Source organism: Brassica rapa, chromosome A03, assembly GCF_000309985.2.
Source record: "Brassica rapa cultivar Chiifu-401-42 chromosome A03, CAAS_Brap_v3.01, whole genome shotgun sequence".
Classification (NCBI taxonomy): domain Eukaryota; kingdom Viridiplantae; phylum Streptophyta; class Magnoliopsida; order Brassicales; family Brassicaceae; genus Brassica; species Brassica rapa.
The window spans coordinates 14839065-14857716 of record NC_024797.2 but is presented as its reverse complement, the minus strand read 5'-3'; the positions used below and the strand labels follow the sequence as shown (position 1 = coordinate 14857716).

The 18652-nt window shown below is 33.3% G+C and overlaps 6 protein-coding genes across 7 annotated transcripts; 1 reads left to right on the top strand and 5 right to left on the bottom strand.

Annotated features, from left to right (window-relative positions):
• Window positions 1-69: 69 nt before the first annotated feature.
• Window positions 70-4983, bottom strand: LOC103858806. 2 transcript variants are annotated; one of them, XM_009136229.3, is made up of 4 exons: window positions 4887-4983; window positions 1293-1519; window positions 523-690; window positions 70-446 (listed from the first exon to the last, which is right to left on the bottom strand). In XM_009136229.3, the coding sequence occupies exons 1-4, from the start codon at window positions 4918-4920 to the stop codon at window positions 240-242; spliced, it is 636 nt and encodes a 211-aa protein (XP_009134477.1). In that variant the 5' UTR covers window positions 4921-4983; the 3' UTR covers window positions 70-239. The 2 variants fall into 2 exon arrangements, with proteins under 2 accessions (XP_009134477.1, XP_009134476.1); XM_009136228.3 differs by lacking the exon at window positions 4887-4983 and having other exon boundaries at window positions 1293-2025.
• On the bottom strand, window positions 4138-9804 carry LOC103858805. Its single transcript, XM_009136227.3, has 3 exons — window positions 8448-9804; window positions 4887-7901; window positions 4138-4805 (listed from the first exon to the last, which is right to left on the bottom strand). The coding sequence occupies exons 1-2, from the start codon at window positions 9070-9072 to the stop codon at window positions 7801-7803; spliced, it is 726 nt and encodes a 241-aa protein (XP_009134475.1). The 5' UTR covers window positions 9073-9804; the 3' UTR covers window positions 4138-4805; window positions 4887-7800.
• Window positions 6047-6676, bottom strand: LOC103860106. The gene has a single exon (XM_009137709.1). The coding sequence runs from the start codon at window positions 6674-6676 to the stop codon at window positions 6047-6049; it is 630 nt and encodes a 209-aa protein (XP_009135957.1).
• On the bottom strand, window positions 9114-10851 carry LOC117132594. Its single transcript, XM_033287317.1, has 2 exons — window positions 10701-10851; window positions 9114-10252 (listed from the first exon to the last, which is right to left on the bottom strand). Exons 1-2 carry the CDS (start codon window positions 10849-10851, stop codon window positions 10020-10022), a joined length of 384 nt encoding a protein of 127 aa, XP_033143208.1. The 3' UTR covers window positions 9114-10019.
• On the top strand, window positions 10238-15905 carry LOC117132372. The gene has a single exon (XM_033286237.1). The coding sequence runs from the start codon at window positions 15600-15602 to the stop codon at window positions 15771-15773; it is 174 nt and encodes a 57-aa protein (XP_033142128.1). The 5' UTR covers window positions 10238-15599; the 3' UTR covers window positions 15774-15905.
• LOC117132593 (NAC domain-containing protein 53-like) lies at window positions 12129-17562 on the bottom strand. Its single transcript, XM_033287316.1, has 2 exons — window positions 17541-17562; window positions 12129-17452 (listed from the first exon to the last, which is right to left on the bottom strand). Exons 1-2 carry the CDS (start codon window positions 17560-17562, stop codon window positions 15996-15998), a joined length of 1479 nt encoding a protein of 492 aa, XP_033143207.1. The 3' UTR covers window positions 12129-15995.
• Between the last annotated feature and the right edge of the window lie 1090 nt (window positions 17563-18652).

Genomic DNA, 18652 nt, shown 5'->3' with positions numbered 1-18652 from the left:
TCAGCTCTGGTCGGAACAACCACATGTTGGAAAATTTTGGTATATTCAAAGACTATATAGATCAGAGCATACAAGTGAGAATACCGTGTGTATGTAAAGCCAATTACATAAGCTTTTATAAATAATCCAAAACAAAAACCTATAAAGGCTTATTGTATCTTTTTTTTTTTTTTTTTTTTTTGTATCTTATCTATAACCTGCAGAGAAGTAGAACATTACTTCAACTTGAGAAAGAAAACTCAAAGATCATGGATAACACCTTCAATGACTTTCTGAGCTGTATCTCGAATACTCAAAAGGTTTGTTTTAATCTCTTTGCACAATCTTCCTTCCACAAGCCGCACTGGTAACCACATCTTCGGTTTTACATCTACAGTGTATGCAAGCGTCGTCGGAAAATCTTTAAACTGTAGATCCAAAGCCTCCCCTTGAATCCCTTTGTCTAACTGTTTAACGGTTAAAACACAGGAGTCAAAAACAGAACCTCAAGCATCAGGTGATATCATATGATATAATATTTACTTGTTCGATGGACCATTTCCCTTCAAACAATTGGAAATCTCCTTCGACCATCTTAAAATCGATTTCACGTCTCCTTCCATTGGGTAGAATCTGAAGCTCCTTCTCGAAACAATCAAGAACAGCTTTGGCATTGAACTTAAGACCCAATGCTAAGTTCTGCTGCCCCATCTGTTGAAAGAAACAAAAACCTGAAAAATAAGACTAGTTTTTTCCATCATAAACAAACAAAACTACTTGATGCTCGGACAAGAAACTTGAAAGAAAACTCGAACAGACTACCAATAATCGTATGCACAACAAACTACAAGATATTCAAATGATTTTTATATATTTTGATTATGTGAATGAATAAATTTTACAATTCATTACTAAACTCCAAACCTGATTTAATTTTCTTTTTAAGAAAACATACTTATCCCTATAAAGGTACTTTTCCTAATCCTACCTAATCTTCAAAGACATACCTACTACAGGATCTTCGGCCCCCACACCCTCCCAAATGTCGATTTTGATTACGGCCACATAGATTTAAAACACTCCTAGAATTAACATACTTATCCCTATAAAGAAAACATACTTATCCCTATAAAGTTAAGAATTTTTCTACTACTCACAAGTCACAACACCAAACAGTTTCTAACTTAGTACCAAATGTCTAATTTTGATTCCGACAAAAGAGCAAATGGAGTTGTCTTAACCATAGTAAACAACAAACAGTTAAAAGTTAGAATCTTTTGACAAAGCAAGAATCATGGATTGAGATCAAGAACCTGGAAGAGACGAACACGGTTCCCTTCCTTCTCGACCAACTCGCTAACGACAAGGCCCGGTATGAAATCCGACAGCTTCTCGTAATCAGTCAATACGCTCCACACGGCGTCGAGGCTCGCCTCCATACCAATCTTCGAACGGATACGCCGCGAGCTCTTCTCGAGCTTCTTCACCTCTATGAGAACCCCATCGTCGCCTACCACCGCCAATTCCTCACTCTTCCCATCTGTCAAGCAATCAACCAAATAATCATCTTCATCGGTTTCACTTTCATCCTTGTTACAATAATCATCCTCGCCGATTCGGCATGTGAAACATCTACGTGAGGGAGAGGAAGCTAGGAGTGGTGTTGAGGAAGGTGGAAAGCAGGGTGACAATACGGTTGTAGAGTGGAATTTTGTGGAAATTGTTACGCCGGAGGTGGTGGCTAACGCGGCGGCGCGTGGGTGGAGAAAGGCGGAGGAGAAGTCTAATAATTGCATTGTTTGGAGATCTGGAAGAGTCTAAATGCAGGCTTTGCTAATGAACTATAGGCTTTTGTTTGGGCCTCTTTCTTTTCTTACAGTAAGCCCATGTAACAAAATTTCAAATATATAATTTGTTTTCTCACAAAACCGGTGTGAAAATGACAAAATGTAAAAAGAAACTTCCAGATTACAAACAAATGTGTTTTCGAAATCAACTTCCATCGTTTTAATTAAATCGGTGGCATCACCTATGCCAACTCATGTGATGTCTTGTTTTCGTTTACCCAAAACGGTTACCAAGAAACTAACGAGTATGGTTTCTCATTTTTGGTGGAGTGGCAGTGGAAATAAGAAAGGGCTACACTGGTTTTCGTGGGACAAAATGTGCATAGATAAGAAGGAGGGTGGCATTGGCTTTAGAGATATTCAAAACTTCAATACAGCTTTATTAGCTAAACAGTTATGGAGGCTAATTGACAAACCTAAATCTCTCTTTGCAAAGGTTTTTAAAGGACGTTATTATAGGAAATCAGATCCAATGGATCCTATACGTTCATATTCTCCCTCTTATGGGTGGAGAAGTATTACTTCAGCTAGATCTCTGGTTAAAAAAGGGCTAATCAAAAGAGTGGGAACAGGTTCAAGCATCTCAGTATGGAATGATCCCTGGATCCCCGCTCAACGCCCGAGGTCAGCAATTCAAAAACTTCAGAATCAATATTTGAATCCATTACTTAAAGTGGAGGATTTAATTAATCCAGTAGATCTCTCTTGGAATCTAGATTTACTCAATGCATATGTTCATAAGGATGATGTAAGTATTATACGGAGTTTAGCTATTAGCCGAAATCCAAAACCGGACTCATATGGATGGTTGTTTACGGATCATGGCAGATATACTGTTAAATCGGGATACCGGACGGAAATTCTATATCCTGATTTAGGATCTCGACACAGTGATATGGGCCCCAATGTTAAACCTTTGTTAGCTCATGCGTGGAAACTTCAATGCTCGCCAAAATTACAACATTTTGTGTGGCAAATAATCTCTGGTAGTCTACCAGTTACAAAGAACCTTCGTTTCCGAGGGATCAAATGTGATTTACAATGTCATATATGTGGTGCAGAAGAAGAATCGATTAATCATGTGCTTTTTGAATGTCCCATTGCGCGCCAAACATGGGCTTTATCTAATATTCCTTCACGTCCGGGAGTTTTCCCTACCCAATCTCTTTTTACCAATATGGATTATTTATTTTGGCGGTTACCAAAGGAACCAGATTTAACATATTTCCCATGGATATTGTGGTATATTTGGAAAAACCGTAATGCTAAGATTTTTAATAATAAAATTGGAAGTCCTCCTCAATTTCTTCGGACTGCGGAGATAGAAGGCACTTTATGGGCTGAGGCACAGATTAAAGAGAGTATAAACAGAGGGTCTTCTTTTGGTGGGAGTCCTAATTTACAAGGGGTAAACCGATGTTATGTTGATGGTGCATGGAAGGAACAAGATCCTTTTACAGGGCAAGGATGGTTCTACAGAAACGAAAGATCCACTGATACTATGATGGGTGCAATGTCTATTCGCAGGAGTCTATCACCTTTACACGCAGAATGTGAAGCTTTGATATGGGCGATGGAGTGCATGAAGACCCTACACATCTCAGAGGTGGTGTTTGCAACAGACTGCTCACAGTTGGTGAAGATGGTGTCTACTCCAACAGAATGGCCGGCGTTCACTACTCACATGGAAGAGTTTCTACGATGTAAGGAATACTTCTCTACTTTCACTATCCAGCATATTCCAAGGGCACAAAACACGATGGCGGATAAGCTAGCACGAGGTGCTAGGACTCAGCCTTCTGCTATGGTTTATGTTGACTCCGTTCTTCCGAGATGGTTCTCGGCTCAGGAATCTACTTAGTTTAGCTTTGCTTCTTTGTTGAAAAAAAAAAAAAAAAATCAACTTCCATCAAAAATAACAAAATTAATATTTTCAAATTAGGAATCATCAATTTTACCTCTATATTAAGACAGTGCCATTTTAATGGACAGCAATATTATGTTGTTTTTAAAAGTATATTGTAGAAAAAATTAAGATAAGGTGCACAAAAAAGACAAAATTTAAGATTAAATCATTAATTAACAGAACATAATTATATACCATAATTAATGATACGTAAATTATAGTTTTTTTTCACCATGAAAGTACAAGACAAACCTAAATAATTCTTGAATGCATTCCCAAATGTTTCACGAACTTTAAACCAGCAGAAAAGTAAGGCCACAAATATTTTATTCTTTTGACCAAAACATAATTTATTTTATGTCAAACTGATACAATATAACTTTTTGTTAATTTTTTTTTATACTCAGAAAGTTAAAATGATGATTTTTAAGTAGATAGAAGTTTATTCTGCAATCTTGTAAAATCGAAGTTGTATTTTGTTACTTTAAAAGTTTGTATGAGTATTAATAATTTCATTATACATGGATCATGATTTATCTGTTGTGTTTTTGAACATTTTTGAAGTAATACATTTATGCTGTATCTGTTTAACATTTTTGAAGTGATACATTAATCTCCTAATATAACATTATAATTAAAAATCCAAAATTCTCTTAATTTTTGTCAACAGTGCCAATATTCTTTACCCACTACAAATTATTATACTTCACTAAACTTTCATTGGATATATTGCCATCATCAAACAAAATAATAATATTTCTAGATCCAAGTGATGTTGGGAAAACATATTGGATGTGTTTTAGATTGATGATCCTCAAACAAAGTTTATTTAACTTGTGCTAATGATCTTCAAGAAGAAAATCTTTATTAATATCATTGGATGATTTCTGATAAAAGAACAACGAATGAGTTTTACCTAAACATAAGCATATAGAGATGTATATTATATGGTCTATAAAAACAAACCCGATCTCATCTGAAGCAAAGCTTTCGAGAAATAGAGCATAAAGCAGGAGAGCTAAAAGTTTAGTCGTGATTTTGGATCTCAGGATCTTGAAAAGATGAGCAAAAGGCTAACACACGATGGAATCAGATTTAAAGGAAATAAATAAAAGTACTTTAAACATAAGAGAAATAGATTTGAGTAAGTATACCTTCAAGGGTTTGATCTTGAGCTCTAATGGACATTTTCTCTTCGTCTAGTTGTCAAAGCTCTCAGATGCTTTTGAAGATCTCAAGACTAAATATTTCTTAATTGAAAGGAAGTTGGTTTACATATAATATATAGGTATATATAAGACAAATGATGACGGCCTGTAGGTAGATGCCAACTATTAACTATGGGATCTAACGTTTAACAAAAAAAAAAAACAAAACAAAACTATAGTAGCATTTGATCAAAAAAAAAACTATAGTAGCATATAGTTCTAATTTAATCCGGAAAATACATTGCCTAACCAAAACATTAATGTTTTTTACCGTTTTTTCAAATTTGCCCTTTTCTATTGCCAGCAATATGACTATGTGGATTTGAACTCAAAATTATACAAGAATGCCACTACAACAAAACACCGGCTATACATTTTTATCTACTATAACAATGATTATAATATCTAGTTTTGAGCCTTATTTGTTTTCTTATTAAATTCTTTATATTTTTTAATGTTACTTTATGAGTGGAAGATGCATTGAACTTGGGAATATAAGCTTAAATAATCAATTCTTACATATTACAACTTAGCTAGCATATATTCAATTATTGTTGGTTTCTACTGTTAATGTAAAGCCGTTAATTCTACAGTGTTTGCTTTATGAAACAGAAAATTAAATCAATATGCAACAATATTGAATCTGAATTTGGAAAGTAACTAATTTATTATTTTACAACAATGTAAATCATGTGAATTAAAATGTAGATGATAATGTAACAACTATAATACAAATCACTAAATATATAAATTGGGTTAGTCACATTTTTAAGAAGTTCTAGAATACCATAATTATAAGGTTAGTCAAGTTACGACTATCTGAGGAAATGCCATTTATAACGTTTCACATCGATTGCACATAAAGAATCTTCCTGTGTGTTCCTACCAAAACACACTGGTGTCACTGTCTAGAAACTGAAAGTTTGCCATGTCTTCGAGTATACAACAAACCGATTTTTCACATATGTCCTGTTTTTTAGTAATTTTTTTTTTTTTTTTGTGTGTAAATGTTAAGATTTATACCAGGCTTTTATGTTTTTTAAGGTTGTGGAGATCCACTTATTACAAAAGAGGAAAGCAAGAACAAAGAAGGAAATATAACAAAGCTAAGGAGGCCGAAAGGTGAGGGAGAAGAATAGCTGGAGCAGCGACGGAGACTGTGGTCCTGAAGGAGAGATGGAGAGGAGCCGATCCCTGATCAGCCTATCAACACGCGAGATCACCCCTGCTTCTGAAGTGGCAACCTGCTTGAAAATGCGAGAATTCCTCTCCCGCCAGATGCAGTAAACAATAACCTGCATCAACAATTTAATCACCACTCGCAACTGAGGATAGACAGCGATGATATCAGCAACATCAAGCATAGACAACGGAGCAGCTTGCCAAGCGCTTCCAGAGAAGTGAGACCAGACAGCTGAGACATATGGGCACAAAAAGAATAAGTGCTGATGGGATTCCTGTCCAGAAGAGCACATGACGCAAAGCGTAGAGACATTCATGCCCCACGAGGACAATCTATCTTTTGTAGGTAGTCTGGAGAGTACTGCCATCCAAGCTACAAAGGAACATCTTGGAATCTCTTCTTTAAACCATATCAGATCCCACCAAGGGACCTCAGGAGCTCTCTCTCTGATACGATGCCATGTTGCTTTAGATGAAAACTTTGGAACGAAATGATCAGCTCCATTACGCCAAAGATACTTGTCATCACCCCTATCCGAGTGAGGTGGGGCCATGGTTGAGAGCACAATCTGCAAAGTCACTGCCTCTTCAGATCTTGCTGAAGGAAGAAACCAGTTTCCATCTACCACTGCTCTGATAACCGGAGCTTCACAGTTGATCCGAAGATCTCGTGGACCTCTAGCGCCCAAAGCCAAGATCAATGGCCCCAAATCAGTCCAAGAGTCGTGCCAAAAACTTGCAGTACATCCATCGGGCCCCAGATCTCGTTTTTTAGTAATTTTAGTGTCGATATGCGTTTAAGTTGGATGACCTTATGCTTTCCCAAATTATACATTACAGTGCCTCTCCCTTCGGGCCAAATTGGATCAGTGGTCAAAAATAAATAGCAATTTCTGATAAATTTATGACCACTTTTTGTGTTGATTTTTTGTGGCCCAATACTATGAATAAATTGCTAACCGAGCCGAAGTTACATGTCTTGGCAGATGAGTTTATGGGTGTCGCATCCCCACGTATCAGACAACTTTGCATGCGCCGTCAAATTTAGTATATATAATTTATAAAACAGTGTAAGCGGAATTCGCAGTTACCAGAAATGATTTCCGTGGTTAGGAGCAACCATGTTGAAACATTGACTCACAGTCTCACACTACCACTACCTCCCGATGAAGCGGATTGCTTTCACCTAAACTGTTCGGCGCTTTCTTGGCTTGTATTGTATCAAGCTTGGAGCTACCTTTCATTGCCGTGATCTATTGCTTCAAGAAGTCAAGAACCAGTATCCGTTTCTTCGTAACTCCTCTGAGTCCTCTCATATACGCACAAAGTATGTTAGAGGTTATTTATATTTCTGCTTTGGCAGTAAAACTGATTCTTGAAGCATTATACAATTGAGTTCAATTTTAGAAATCTTAATATTTCCTATTTATTCTTTCTCCAAAATTTTTTTTATTTCATATTAATTTACATTGTTGAGATATTACAATAATTATGTAGAAATCAATCCACAAACTTTAGTAGTTATACTTGTATACTCTATTCTTTTGGCGTATGAGACCATATCAATTGCCAAAACTCATCGTCAAATACACAAAGACAGAAAAACAGAGCTGTAAAACACAAAGTTTATGCATGCAAGTGTGAATAATGTGATGAAAAAGAGAAAATTGTATGAAGATCATAGAGAATTAGGAGGTTGATGATGATGGGTAGTAGACACAAAAGCCACAGCGTGAGCCCACGCCTTGAGCCTCGCTTTCACTTCTTTTGGATCATCCCCTGAATAAACTCAAATTAATCAGGATCACTATTTTAAAAGGCTAATAAATCTAATATTCATCAATTGATAATTTAAAACGGATAATATAACATAAAAAATACTAACTAAAGTAACTACCTAATTATATTTTGCACATAAATTTGCCTTTCATTTAAACGAGAGATATAAAAGAATTACTACATTACTGCATATAAAAATCTAATTGCGAAATTTAGTTGTATCGTCTAAAACTGTTTTTATTTGAAAAAAAAAATCATTAGGTAATTTGTACTGTAAAATGATATTACATGTCTTAAAACTACAAATAAAAGATTTTTTATACATTCTGAAATAAAATTTCTATTTATTCATTAGATATACACATAAAATTAATGAAAAATATTGTAGAAAATATTTGGAATATCATGATCAATATTCTTCGGTTAGCTTCTTAATTTTCATATGTTTTATAGATCATTTTACCTAAAATCTCGTTAAAATGTGAAACTTTTCAATTTTTAAATATAAATGTACAGAAGACGAAGTTTGGATTTTTTTGGACTAACCGGGACTGGAGATACGGTGGTTAGAGGAGATAGGAGAGTTGCCGCCACTACTAGTATCCATCGTTGACCCGGTATACGAGACCTGACCCGGTTCAATCTCAAATCCTAAATCCTGACAAGCTTTGACTTCCCCTAAATCCATACACAGTGGCCTTCCTCCTCCTATAGGCCTCGTCACCACCACCACTCCTCCGCCGTAACCGCTCTGTTCATCAACGTAGCTCCGCCGCATGCTGTCCACCCACGGCGGATACTCCGGTCGCAGTCTCCTCCTCCTCCTCCTCCTCTGATTGTTATTACTCCCATGTTTTTCCTTTCGCGCTTCGTTCTCGCTCGCGTATGCTTTATCGCCGGAGACCGGCGAACTCACCGTTCCTCCCTGCCGCCGTCTCAGTCTCGGAGGAGTCGCCGGAAGCGACAGACAACCCGTTGATCCGTTGTCGGAATCTGAAAACTCAAGCTGCTCCTGCTCCATCTTCTCTCCTCCGCTGACAAGCTTTACGTCGGAATCAGACGGTTCTCCGTCGGCATCATCGCCGTCGTAGTTACAACAGACGGAGAGTCTTGACAAAGAACAGTGATGTTCTTCTTCTTCTTCTTGTCTGAGTAAAGACGCCATTTTCATATATCTTCTATTTTTTGTTTGATTATCTGATCATGTATCTGTTTTTAGCTTCGGATTTTGATTTTCGGTTGGTTAAATGTTTGTTTTGATTACAAAAGATAACGACATGGAGACCTTATATATATCCTTTCACTATTTATTGAATTCCAAAATTGCCCCAGATTTAAGGAGCCTTGTAAAAAGATAGATAATTTATTACATACAAAGATGTATAAAAAACTCAATAACGTGTCACTCTTTTCTAAATTTGTTGCATTATAATTTTAATGTGTCATTTGTTTTGAAAAAAATATTAACGATGGCATATTATGTTTCGTTGAAATATCACATTTCTTATTATACTTGAGATTGTATGGTTGGCTTGCTTGTTATATGTGATTTTTTTGTTATATGTGGTGGCGTTTTTGTTGGTTAAATAAATGTTTGTTTATGAGAAAGCTGTATAGTTATTTATTTATTTTAAGTAAAATTTTCTCTGTTTTGAAACATTATTTTTGGAAACTAGTCAAAAATCTATTTTCAAGTTTTCTATATATTTTTATTTGTCAATAACAAAACTGTAAACTTTAAAAATGTGATTGTATTATTTTTAATGTACATTGATTTAGAGTTATTATAAATAGCTAATCACATAAATATATTATTAATAATTAAAATTTCGAATCTTTTAAATATGTTTAAAATTTAAAGAATGAGAAGAGAGTATATTTCTCCGTCTTTGATTTGAATCATAATAAATTCATAATCAATAAATGGTTTAGTTTTTTTTGCTAAGAAATTGGTAGTATATCTATTTTCGATTGAAAAAACTGCTTCGGAATTTACACTTTTTCTGCAGTTAATATATTTTCTAACCTAAAAAGCTAACGTAAAGCCAATTTCCACGTGGCATACATGATACATCACTCGTGAAAAGAGACTGATGACTGTGAGGATAATACTGTAGTTTAAGGCATCTGAGGGATATCCGTTTGGTGGGAACTTCGAGATAAGCAGCTAATTAATATTAAATTAGGATAATTAAACACTAATGAAAAGAACTTTAGAAATCGTCTCTGCTGATCTAAGAAAGCCTGACCAGCTACTAGGCCGACGAACAGTCTTCTGACACGTACCATTTTGAGAATAGATAGCACCAAGACTAGTCTGCACGACGAGTCGACGAGGCGGTCCAAAGCATCTTATCATATTTCATAACCGTAATTTATTTATACTTTCCTGAAGATTCTTACGATATCTTTACCTAGGTAAAAATCCGAGCCTTTGACAAAGTTCAAACGTATAAAAAAAAATTAAATTTACAATTAAATTTATTATTTCCGTTAAATCCTGGATTATAAAAAAAAAAGAAGAAGTTGAAAACTGTACATTCACTGATTTTTATCATAGGCATATACTATATTTGTATGACTTGAATTGTGAATTTTATATATTCGGTCATTCTTGAGCCTTAGCTATGATAAAAATCTGAATTCTGTATATGGACATATGAATAATTAAACTGGCTGAAAAAAGAGGTTAATAAGATAAAAAAAATTAGTTGTATATATCCAATGAGGTTCATATTAATGAACTACACATTAATTGACATTAGGGGTCTCGCTCATGCCATTCGTATACAAGAAAACGATTATATCTCGGCGTAACGATGAAAACTCCAGTTCCGTATACTGTTACAGCAGAGAGTAGAAAGTATGTCAGACGAAGAAAAAGGCGTTCGAGGTTTAGGTTGCCAGCTGGATGTCTTCTGCTCCACTCATTTCTCTCATCTCCATTCATTTTCTTTTTATTCTAATTTTCATCTCTTTCTTTCTTTTTATCTTCACTTTTTTCTTCTTCTTTTTTTTTATTCTCATTATTATTTTTTATTCACTTTCTTACTCTCTCAAATATTTTCATTGATTTCTCCTGTTTTCATAATACATAAAATTTTAGATGTTTTTTATAAAAAAAATCAGCAAAATTCAAAGATGATCAAACACCAAATCTACATAAAACCAGTGAATTTCATGACAATGATTTCATTGATAGTAAAGGTCAGTAATTTTCTTATGTTTGAGTTTGTTGTGAATTATGATTATAACGCATGTAATAACGATAAAACTATATGCTGTTAAAATACTTATTTGACTACCAAATTAAGTGTTATTTGCAGCGTGTTAAACAAATCAATAACATAATAACAATCTTTATAGTTTAGTATTAATTATTAATATAATATATTATTTATTCTTAATAGATAAGTTAATTACTAAAATTTAAATTAACGAATAAAACATCAAAGTTATCAGACAATGATCGTGCAATCAGTATATAAATATACAGAATAGTGTATAAATTATTCAAATAACAAATAAAGTAAATTGTATTCTAAATCTATATTAAAAACAAGATAATTTTGTGAAAACAAACATGTCTTTTTTGTTTCTTTTCTAAACTAATGAAAAACAGCGATACGCAGATACATAATATATTTTCATTATGAAATATAGATCATATATATGATGTTTTGCCACATTGCACACATACCAAAAATTAACGTTTTCTAAAAAATTATTGAAAATATAATTTTAAATAAACTTATTTAATTATTAATTTAAAAATGATAAAACTATAATTGGCTGCGCAATTTTTAATGAAGTTAAAATTATTTAAATATTATAACACAACAAAACATCACTTAAAATATTATTTCTATCGAAATGGAGGAAATACTAAAGTCTATTCTTCAATTCTATCGTCACTGGAAAAACAGTAATGCTCGATTTTTTATTTTATTTTCTTTTGTCGGCACGGACGCTTGAGTTGTTAGTCGGCTTTTGCTGTCTGCGAGGGCAAATGGGCGGCCTTGATTAATTGTACTGGAAAATCGCACGTCCTGCTGTTCAGACAGAGATTTTATTTCACAAGCTTAAGGAGTTTCAAGTACTTGTTTTTTTGTAAGTCCTGAATCTTACGTCAGTAGTAGTATCTTGTTTTTTGGTAACACACTAGTCTCTTGTTTTATACGGTTATACCTATTTTTGCTCAACTAATAATAAAACGGTTTTGGAGTGTTTTTTTTTTCTCTTTTTGAAAATTCACTTTTGGAGTGTTGCATATTTTTAATGATTACAAAATTATAAAAATTAATAAATGTATTATTCTAATTTTATGTTACTGAAAACTCGAATATTTGGTTTATAATTTATATATATATATATATATATAATCAAATTTTACATATTCAGATTTAGAAAGTAATCTTCCAAAGAAGTTTTAACCCAAACCAGAAAAATCAACCTTTTACACTACCATTAGACCATTACATTTAATTCAATATTTTACAGATTAAATAAAAATTAAACGAATTGATTGTGGACATTTTTAGTTTGTAATTTCATTTTTTTTTAATTTCATTTTTCTTTTGTTTCATTTCTTTTGAAATCTTTGTATTATCAGGTCGTTTTATCGAACCTTCATGCTACATTTAAAGGAAAGCATCATATAATAATTTTAAATTTGTGGTAGTGAATTTGCCAAATATATGGTTTTAAAAGCATCTAAAAGCAAAAGTCTTAACAAACCATTTATCCTCTCTTGACTTTTTTTTTGAGCACCATCCTCTCTTGACCTAATACATTGAACAGAAGGCATACTATAAATATATATAATCCCAATTAGTGAAAAGCAGTATATGTTGCAAAATCTGCTAAGAACGTTCATAAGATAATTAATAGTAGGTTAGACCGACCCAATGAAATTTATATGGAAGGCGAACTAATCAGTGCTCTCCACGAGGGCATTGTGAATTAGTTTTAGAAAGACGATTTGTTAGCCACTGAAAAAATATTCTGAATACACTTTTTTGTGAGTATTTTGCCTATTTTGTAAAGGACTTTTCTAATTTTTGTCCACTCATTCATTAACAAAAGCGTACATTGTGCCGAGTCCTCGTTTTTATAGATCCCCTAAAACAAAAAAATCTAAATACATTATATATACTATTTTTAATAATCATATAAAATTCACATTGGATTTGTTATTTATTAACTTAAACTAATTTAGAGGGTTAAATAACATAACAATTTAGTATCCTGATAAATAAATTGAAAACCCAATTCAAAAGATGTAGACTATTAGTTTTCTTTTGTGAAAAAGCTTGTGTTTTATCAATTGGTTATCACTTCGTATTTGAAAGTATTTCTGTGAATTTGTTTTCTGTTTTCATTTTGTGATAAAATATATTGATCTCTATTTTTTATTTTGTTTCAAGTCACACCAAAATTCCAGGGACAGCTTTTATGAAGATTTTGAAGACATTGTAATTGTACCTACCAGAATTCAGCTTCTTGAGACCATTTAAATAAGCTGGCAACGCTGAGTGTCACCTATTTGATTATACTTAGGATCCATAAGATGAAATGCCACTCGAAGCTATATGGGTTCTCTCTGAAATGCGTTGAGGTGCAGCAGTTGACTAGCTAGACATCTAGGACCAACATGCTACGAGGTGGTAATCCCACTTATGGAATTAGATTCATGTTAAATTATTCACATCGAAATAAAATAATGTCTTTTGATTTCACATGTCTCAGATTTCTGTCACTCGATCTCTGTAAAGATGGAAAATTCGTTGTTGTCTCAGCTATGCTACTGGAAGCTCTCGGTTCAGTCCATAAGGGCCATGCAAATTTGATGTCATCCCCACAACTTTCTCAGAGCCTCCGATAGCACAACAAAGATAACAACGGGTTCTCCGCCCCTGCAGAAATGGACGCATGCCAGTGTTTGACAGTCAAAGAAGTTGGTGACCTAATGACAAGCGAGCTGGTGATCGAAGCCTAGGTGAACGGCGTTGGCCTCTATGGCAGAATTAGTCGGGGATCCTGATCTCTTTAGTTACCGATGATGTGTTGACGTGTTATTGTCCGCGTATGGACTTCAAAACTTTATTCTACTTTCTTTGTTTTTTTGGGTTTTATCAACCTAGTGAATTCTTTTAAGGCCCATTAATATTTTAGAGTGCGTCCACAAACCAGCATCTTATTTATAGTACGACACTTTTCAGTTTACTCTGCTTTCTACCGAAACAAGCAGATGCAATCAAACAAATGATTTCACATTTTTTGCTTTCAAAACATGATTATATAGAGAGTTCAAAACATAACTAGAAGAAACACATTATCATTAATTTACTAGAATTAATTTTAGAATTTTAGTAACTATGTTTTTCATATTTTTGTTTTAACTATCAGTATTTTTTTTCTTTTAATTTTTTTTTATAGTTTTCTATGAATTTGAAATGTTTTTATATATTATTTTGTGGATACTTACTTTTATAACATAATAAATTTACTAAAACTATATATTATATTTTAATTTGTATAATAAAAATATAAAGCCAAAATATTTTCTATAATTTTTTAATAAATTAATAATATAATTTTATAAATATCAATTTTATATTTATTATCATAATATGATTTTAATATTTTTATAGTTATATAAAATGTAAATATAATTAATTTATGATTTAACCATTGATTCATTTGGTAGTTAACCAGTCATAATTATCTCACAAACACATCAATTTTTAACCGATGTACCAAATCTCTTAATAATGCTTAAAACCGTAACTACCCGCATCTGCAAATGACCGCAACCGCAACAGTTAAACCAGTCAGGCCCTTAGTCGTCGTTTATGGTTGGTATTTGTTCTCGCAAGGATTATGAAACGAAAGAGGATCTCTTGGTAGCCTTACACCTACTATTGTGATATATATTTTGGATTCAAAGGCTTGTATATAATGGTATTTTTTTATGTTACTAAAAACATGTTTTCAACCATAACCATTACATAACTTCAGCTTTAAACAAGCTCTTTCTCAAAAAAAAGAAGAAGATATATTCAACTTTAAACACATAATTCAAGCAAATGCAACTTCAAACGACTCAAAATGATAAACGAAATCATATTTTCTTAAAATACCTTACTATTCGTTACTATTATTTACATAATACTTACATATATGATTAATTAGTGAATTTAGAAGTGATAAAATGACCATCTTTTCTTTTTATTTGTAAATTACGAGATAAAAATTAATGAAACCGAGTATTTTTATAGATATAAATTTACTATTTAAGAAGATAGAATTTTTGGAATATTTAATCTATACCATTCACTAGATTTCATTTTCCATCAACCGTTGGATTAAAATCTTTTCTAATATCATCTAAGAATCTTGAATATTTAATCTATACCATTCTCTAGATATTATATGTTACCAATTGTTGGATTATTATCCTATCCAAATATCATATAAAATATTTAATATTTAGTCTACACCATTCACTAGATTTCTCATGGCATCAACTATTGGGTTAGAATCTTGTATAATCTACCCAACATATTAGATAAGAAAATTGTAAAACTGAATTGTGACCACTCATTTAAAGTTTTATCCATTCGTTTTCACCTATAAATAATAGGTTCCAAGTAATTTAAAATATCACATTCAATAATCTTTTTATTTGCTAAAAATATGAAAAAGAGTAAAGGCTCATCGTTCAATCAACATGAAGATGAATTATTATGTCGTGTGTATTTAGAAATATCTGAAGAACCAATTTGTAGTAATAATCAATCTATAGGAAAGCTATGGGAAAAAATCAAAGATAGTTACAATGAAAAAAAAGATGAGAGTTGGAAAAGGTAACAATTGAAATTAGTAATGGGGACATAAATAACAAAATCAAACATTAATTTTTTCTTTTCTTTTTTTGAAAACATGAATTTGAACAACATGAACAACAAAAAACAACAAAAACAACAAAAAACAACAAAAACATGAACTGAAAGCATTATTTTAAACAACATTAATAAGACAAAAGGAAGTTAAAGAGAAACTTTGGAGTTTTGCAGTTTGTCAGAGTAGCAGTTAAAGATAGCCAACAATGCCTCCATGTGGCTCATTGATGCCTTGGTTCATTGGAAGATATGCAGCTTGTTCTTCCATGGTTTGATTCTTCAAAGGAGCATTGTCTTGTTCTTCAGGTTGTAGCTGAGCAGGTAAACTTCTGACGGTATTGTCCTGTTGTTGTTGAGTCGTCATAGGAACAGTTGGGAGTGTGTTGTTCTGTCCATTAAATTGAGCATATGGCTGAGCCGACCATGGAACATGCTGCTGCACCTCGAAGGCTTGATTCACCATAACTGGAACCTGTGAATAATGAATTTGCGAAAGCTGCTGCTCCATTGGAGAGAGATAGGTGTCTTCTCCAAAAATCTGGTTTTGCTGTTGCGTAAGAGACAAGTTTGAGTTTTGCCTCAAAAGCTGTTGCTGAGCAGATAGCTGTCCGGGAGCTAAGAGATCATTGTTCTGTCTCAAAGACTGATTGTTTTGAGCCAAAAACAGAGCAGAAGAACCAAAATCTTGATGCTGCTCCTCCTCCATAAGTGAGTGATAGGTGGTTGCTTGTGTTCCAAGAATATGGTTTTGCTGCTGACCTGAAGATTCTCCAAAAAACTGAGCAGAAGAACCCAAGCCTTGATGTTCAAACATGCTTCCAAAATGTTGATGTTGAGCATCCAAGTGTTGTGTCATTGGAACCATGTCTTTTCCAAAATACTGTTGAGCCAAGGATGGACTAGAATACCCATTCCACTCTTGCTCCTCATTCAAGGCTTGATTCATCATCATTGGAATCTGGAGACGTTCCATCGTCTCTTGTACTAAATACTGGCATTGGTTGTCAACCAAATCTTGACCATATTCCCCCATGTCTTCATTCAGTAATGGATAGTTTGAGTCTTGTCCCATTATCCCTTGGTGTTCCGTGCCCGGATCTTGATGTGTCTCCACCGGTGGCGGTTGTGGCTGTCCGATCACTATAGGTGCGAATATTGGAGCAAATTGAGCATTGTCTTTACCCGGTCTAAACTTGATTCTACAGAGAACCAGTTCTTGAAAACCCGGTCTATCCAAAAGAAACTCATGCATCAACCAACCAGTCTTTATCCCATCTTTCTTTGTTTCAACATTGGCCTGGAAGCTTGCATAGTGCATAGAACCGACCTTAACTCCTTTTTCGTCGATAACCTCATTCAAACCAGATGTCTTCCATGTCCCTGACCATCCAACCTTACGGCACGGTCTCCACGAGTCAGGTTTTCTCGTCATCGCCGGAAGTTGTTTCCTCGTGACGTAGTAATACCACTCGTTCTCATTGAAGCTAACATGTCTTACGTGTTGGAAAAGCCACGGTGCTGTCTTGTACAGAATATGATTGTCGGTTATGAGACTAGAGCGTTCCCCTTTATCGATTCGCTTGCGAAGGATGTTGACGAGGTCAGCATGTGTGGGACAGAAACATGCACGCGAGATTCTTGGTGTTTCTGAGATCAATGGGAAGAGAAAGACAAAAGAAGGGTTAGAGGGATTTCTCAAGGAGGCAGAGAATGTGATAGTATCTCAGACACAAACCTAAATAGATAACGTTTAACATGATGTCCTATAAATAAAGCACGTGTTTGACCAAAATAAATAAATAAATAAAGCACGTGTAACACAATATCCAATCAAAAGTTTGGCCAAAACTTAATAGCTGGGCCGGATCAGGACGATGAAACAATGGCTTTGGTATCCAAAATTTTTGATATTTTTTTACATAGTAATAGACCTTTAAATTATTAAACCCATTATAGGGAAATTGCACCCTATATACATGAAAAAAACTTAAATACACTAAGTAACCAAAATTCTCCTCTCTCTCCTACTTTCTCTTCCTATCTCTCTCTACTCTCTCTCCCAAAATCTAATTTTCATTTTTTTTTGGTTATTTGGCAAATAAACCCTAAATTATATATATATTTTTAAAACCAACCTTCTTAAAAATGTTTAAAACTCCTAAAATCTCAGATCCCCTGCTTAATAGATAATGCAATTAATTATGCTATTTCCAATACTACATTTAGATAAAACACAAATGACATGAGAAAAGCTAACTTCTGGGAGAGAAATTTTTTTTTGAAGGAAAAACTTATGTTTCATATCTTTCGTATAAAAAAAACATTTTATCACGTAACCTAAAAATCAAATAGAAAGACAGGGATAAAAGAACATAAACAAATCATGATAATCAATTTTAATCCAAACCAAGATTTATAAAAATTGAAACAACATAATGATTACATTATGAATTATTTGAATTGAATCCGTATTATGTGAAAAAAAATCAATGTAACAATATTATAAATTAATATTTTTTTAAATTCTAAAGCAATAGTATTATTTAAAAAGTTTATTATGCATTCTATAACAAAATCAAACATGAACAGATTTATTATAAACCAAATCATATCCAAATACAGAATGCCAATCCCAAAAGAATATATGTATGGGGAATTATCTAAATGAAAATGCTATAACAATATTAAAAAATTATTTTAAAGAAAAACTAAATTCTAATAGATCTAATGCAATATTGAAATTTGACTATTTAAAATAAAATTACGATGACATGCCAATAATGAACGATATATATATGCACATATGAAATTTATGAAAATATCTTGCCATTATTCATGATTTCGACA